Here is a 4991-nt window from a genome sequence, read left to right on the forward strand (position 1 = left end):
GAACATTCAGAAATTTTCCAATGGAATAGAGAGGAGCACAAGAAAAACTGCTGGCCATTACTCAATTTCTAGCACAATATTTCGCCTCTACACACAAGTCAAACAATTTAAGCGTGAGCCAAAAACCAATGAACTGAAGATATCTCGAGATGCATGCAAAACACTTACCCTCTTTCACTGCAAAAATAAAAGCACAATCATCAAACAGTGTAAGCTCAAGATTTGATTTCAAAATAGTGCAACCCCACAAAATTGCTGTCACAAAATGGGGGGCTTATATCACAATTTGTAACTTCTAGGCTCTAGGAGCTCCTTTCACAATTCCATACAAGTACCTCCGGCCTTTCTAGAAAGGTACATTCATCTGTTTCCTTTGAGAGACTTAACTATTCGTAATTTCACTGCAGCTTTAGACCACCTAATTATGAAAACTTGCCAGGGGTACATTGAAACCTCCACCACCTTGGACTACTTGTGGGTGGTTATGATCCCCTTCGTACGTTACAATCAGCATGGTAGGTTCATCTAGAGATCTCTCAACATGTTTTCTAGCAGGACAACCCCTCACACTACTGCATTTGTAGTAACCCCTGCAAAAACAACACATGCGCATCGTTAGCAAAAGCACAATACACTAGACCATTTAAAAAAGGGAAAATTACCAAAACACCCGAGGTTTGTAGAAATTCCCTAAATACACCTCAAATTTCAAAAAATCCCAACCACAGAAATAACCGATGGCAATGTCTCTTTCACACACTACAAAAACTGCAAGACAGATTGTACCTAGGATGAGGAGAGCCTTTGATAGGCTTCTGCCCATACTTTCTCCAATGGTAGTCATCAGCTGGTATATCAGCAAGCTTGGTGCTGATTGCCGGTACTTTGATAACTCGCCTTACCCTTGATTTTCTAGAAATCAGAGCAAAGCATTCACATCAGAAAAAGACAGGCTGACTTTAATGCCAAGACACCCTACAGAGAGAAAAAACACACAAGGCTACTCCTTACCGTCTCTTGGAGCAATGGCAACGCCCACTTATTAAACACTTCGCCTCTCCAACATCGCCCTTGCTGAAACATTTCCTCTTTGATGCAGACCGGTCTTGAAATTGACTAAAAGATTGATTGGATACACTGCCATCCATGCTTAGTGAAGAGAGGAAAGATCTTGTCGAGGAAAGCGGGCTGCAGCTTATGGAGTTGTCCAGGCTCAAAAATGATGTTGTAACACCATCATATGGCACGGTAAAAGGTTGCCCGTGCAAAAAGGGCTGGGCATGCAGTACATGTTGACCCATGAGCTGTGAACGCCATTTAACTAACGCATCCATGCCTCCATTTTGAGGTACTGGAATAGGCACCTGAGATTGTATATGTCCACCATACACAAAACCAGCATTCACGTCGGCTGAGATGGAATCATATGCACCCCCACCAGCATTGAGCCTTCTGTGAAGAGTACCCATGCACCCATCTTCCAAATCACACACAGAAACGCCCTCCAGCTTGCTGGGACCTCGTTTGACTCTTGCATGCCCTTTTGTGCTTAATAGACTGACTACCTTCCTGAAGTTAGAAACCACATCAGTAGCTACTAAACTTCCATCTTGCGACATGCATGTGAACTTGCTCGGTTCTTGCTGCAACATGATGTGGACAAAGCGGTGCCCACTTTCCAACCCCGCTTGGGCAGCCTCTTTCACTTGAAGCTCTAAAGTACAAGCCATCTCCGTTAGATGGACGGCCACCGCAAAAAGAGTGACTCAAGGATTGGCACACTACTACAAAACTTCTGTAAATGAAAGGGCTCTGTAAACAAATGCTTGAATATTTTAACCACAAAGAAAGAAAATGCAGCTAAGGAAAAAACTTGAAACACTGCACACTTTTCTGGGTGGGATTCAACTAGTTGTTGCTTACCTTGTTAACAAAATTCCAAAACACCACAAATTATGCAAAATCTTTCAAAAAGAAAACCCCATCTTCCATTGTTACAACAAGAGGGGATCCAGAACTCTCTCCCCAGGAGAAACAAAGCTCACACTGAAAGCGAAAAGCACCAAACTTGTGTTCGAAATGCCAACCAACTCAACCACTTCATCAAGCAACAGAGGTGCAAAGGCAAAGGCACGAAGCCAAAACGGCAGAGTGCTTTAGCCTTATGTAAACATGATAGTGCATATGTCATGTGTTCCTGTTGATCAGTGCCCATGAGCCAGGCGTGCAAGCGTGGCACTCATAATGTGTAAATATGTGATGGGCTGTGAATATGTTGCATGCACAGATGCTACGCATCAAGTTGCACATGCTCAAATGTGGTCGATTCCAATTTACAGAAGAAAAATGTAAACAGCTGCTTACCGTGGCTAGATTCAGGCACCCATTTCAACAGCATCACAGCGAGGGAGGCTATAGAGGGAAGGCCTCTTCAAAAGGCCTTTCCCTTTTCCATTTCTGTCAACCGAGATTCCTTTGGCCATAAAACGAGTTTCCTGCAACCTTTTTCCTTCTTGCAAGGCACGGCACAAAAACGCGCGGGCGCACATATGCTCTCTCTCCCTCTCTCTCTCTCTCTCTCTCTCTCTCTCTCGGCGTCCAGTCGCCCACACACAAACAATCTCTTGCTCTCTCTCTCCCTCTCTCTGAGTCTCAGTCTCTCTCCCCCCACTCCCTCTAGGCTCTCTCTCTCTCTCCCCCTCTCTCACGCGCGCACACAATCACAGACGCACTGTCGCCGCCCGCCCTCTGCTTGTATATCCAATTTTGTCAAACCCTAATAAAAGCGCAATTCATTTTTTCATCCAATCATGAGTCTCCACATCAAACCCGGCCCCCTGAGTTGGGTCCGACGTGGCAGAATGGAATACACGTGTCGAGCACTCGACTTTGGATGCCCTTATTGACTTCCGTACAATAGTCAGAGATGGGTTGTAACCAACAATATACACATTACAAAGCACTGTCATCATTTCCTTAAGTTTTTCTATACACACTCAAATCAAACCAGGACATCAAAGAGATACCCCCAAAGATTATGCCTCCCCCCTAACGTAGGCAAGCTTCCCTCCTCGCCCTTTATCACTATATCACACGGGCGTGCTCAAATGGGATCAATGGTGGAGGAGGAAAACGTGGGGTGCGCCAATCATAGAATGTCAAATTCGACAGTTGTCCCGAATTTACTAATCGGCCCACGTTTACAATTTGACATACTCAAATCTCCTATATTTGAATGAATGCATGCGGGCGTAGTGGTTAGTACACATGGCTCGCAGTGGGGAGGTCACGGGTTCAAGACATGGGTTGCGGTCTGCTACCCCGAATTTACAAGCCTACACGAATTTACAAATGTGCATCTGACGGCCCATTCAACCTCAACCGTAGATCCCATTTGAAGTCGCCCGTGCGAGATAGTGTGGAGGCTCCTCACCCTCCCACCCTCTGCTCGTGCGTTTAGGATCACACCTGCCTCCCCGTCTCGTCTACGCGAGCCCCCTACCTACCCATCCCTCTGCAGAGATCGCCAGATCGTTAGCCCACAAAGAGAGAGAGAGAGAGAGAGAGAGAGAGAGAGAGAGAGAGAGAGAGAGAGAGAGAGAGAGACTATCTCTCCCCTCCACCTCCCCGGCTTCCTCCTAATTCAGCCCTGCCTAGTGATCCGAGACCTGCGAGACACACACACACACACACCTCCTTGCTGCAATGTGTGTGTGTGTGTGTGTGTGTGTGTGTGTGTGTGTGTGTGTGTGTGTGAGAGAGAGAGAGAGAGAGAGGTGTCAGCTACACCGCCCATACTTGAGAGAATCGGTTGTCGACACCTCCTACCATGTGTGCCTCCATGCACAAGCCCATGTGTGTCTGTGTATGAGAAAACGCGTGTGCAAAATGGCCCGCGGCAATGGCGTAGTAGGTACAGAGGGAGAGAGACAGAGAAAGTCAAAAGCATCTTCCAGATATTCCACTCAATCAGCCTTTTTCAAAAATCGATCACCCATACTGTCACATTTATCTATAGACTATTTAATTGGCTTGCCCAAAGGGTTAAGGTCATAGTGACTTGTTCCTTTTCTCCTAATGAAAAAAGAGAGGTTGTTTTGAAAAAGTATAATTTTTCTTGATTGGTTGTTTGTCAGACCAAACACTCATTATAACGATTTATAAAGATAGAGCTTTGCAGACACTCATTGCAATGATGTTTTGGCTAAAAACAATTTTTTTATTGGTTGGTGGGACTAAATGCCACTCATTACAAAGACTAGTAAATCTATTCACATCTCACTGAGTAGGTGCCCACGATTTGGAAACTAAGTTGATTAGTGGGAATCTCACAGAATTTCCTTGAGTACCAAGGACGAAAAGATAAGTGAAATGGCACGAGATTGGCAGTGGATTTTCTTTTTGCACTAGGTGTCTCGTTCAAGATGCCCACGTGGTAGGACAAGATGCGAGGGAGTAGGGGAATAAGGCAATGCCATTTTTTTTTTTGCGCACAGAACCCAGGGCAAAGCCAAGCTACTAAGACGGATGCAGGCGACGACGAGGTCTGACACACCCCACTTGCGGGTCCTGCACCGCCCACTGCTCTTGTCATGTCTGTGCATCGCGATGCAGAACAGGATAGCAAACGGAGGAGAAAGAGATGGCATGAGGTGATCAGAAGAGTGCAGTTGTAGAAGGGAAGTGGGCAGCCATTCTGTAGACATAGCCATGGCCCGGGGGGAGGTGAGCAGGGCGGATGATGGCGACAGGAGGGACGGACGGATTGTTAGCTTTTTGCTTGTTGTCCCGCTTCTAGAGTCATGAAGACGATCATATCTTTGTCTCTATCTTGTGCAGCTCGTGTGCAGGACCCAATAGCGATGCAAAGTCTCTCTTTCTCTCTCTCTCTCTCTCTCTCTCTCTCTCTCTCTCTCTCTCTCTCTCTCTCTCTCTCTCTCTCTCTCTCTCTCTCTCTCTCTCTCTCTCTCTCTCTCTCTCTCTCTCTATGT

At 46.1% G+C, this 4991-nt stretch overlaps 1 protein-coding gene across 4 annotated transcripts; it reads right to left on the minus strand.

Annotated features, from left to right (window-relative positions):
- Positions 1–202: 202 nt before the first annotated feature.
- Positions 203–2752, minus strand: LOC147444722 (putative WRKY transcription factor 39). Of its 4 annotated transcripts, none has more exons than XM_086527263.1 (4): positions 2365–2752; positions 1012–1714; positions 787–912; positions 203–590 (listed from the first exon to the last, which is right to left on the minus strand). In XM_086527263.1, exons 1-4 carry the CDS (start codon positions 2396–2398, stop codon positions 419–421), a joined length of 1035 nt encoding a protein of 344 aa, XP_086383389.1. In that variant the 5' UTR covers positions 2399–2752; the 3' UTR covers positions 203–418. The 4 variants fall into 4 exon arrangements, with proteins under 4 accessions (XP_086383389.1, XP_086383390.1, XP_086383391.1 ...); XM_086527264.1 differs by having other exon boundaries at positions 1012–1795; positions 2365–2751; XM_086527265.1 differs by having other exon boundaries at positions 1012–1812; positions 2365–2751.
- Positions 2753–4991: the final 2239 nt, after the last annotated feature.

Source organism: Adiantum capillus-veneris, chromosome 13 (assembly GCF_014529385.1).
Source record: "Adiantum capillus-veneris isolate H3 chromosome 13, ASM1452938v2, whole genome shotgun sequence".
Lineage (NCBI taxonomy): Eukaryota > Viridiplantae > Streptophyta > Polypodiopsida > Polypodiales > Pteridaceae > Adiantum > Adiantum capillus-veneris.

Bases quoted from the DNA above. Each gene is read 5' to 3' on its own strand.
- LOC147444722 (XM_086527263.1), bottom strand. From the start codon at position 2,398: ATGCTGTTGAAATGGGTGCCTGAATCTAGCCACG. The intron at 1,715-2,364 runs GTAAGCAGCTGT...CTTGTACTTTAG, and splicing joins GGTGCCTGAATCTAGCCACG to AGCTTCAAGTGAAAGAGGCT. The intron at 913-1,011 runs GTAAGGAGTAGC...TCTGATTTCTAG, and splicing joins TGCCATTGCTCCAAGAGACG to AAAATCAAGGGTAAGGCGAG.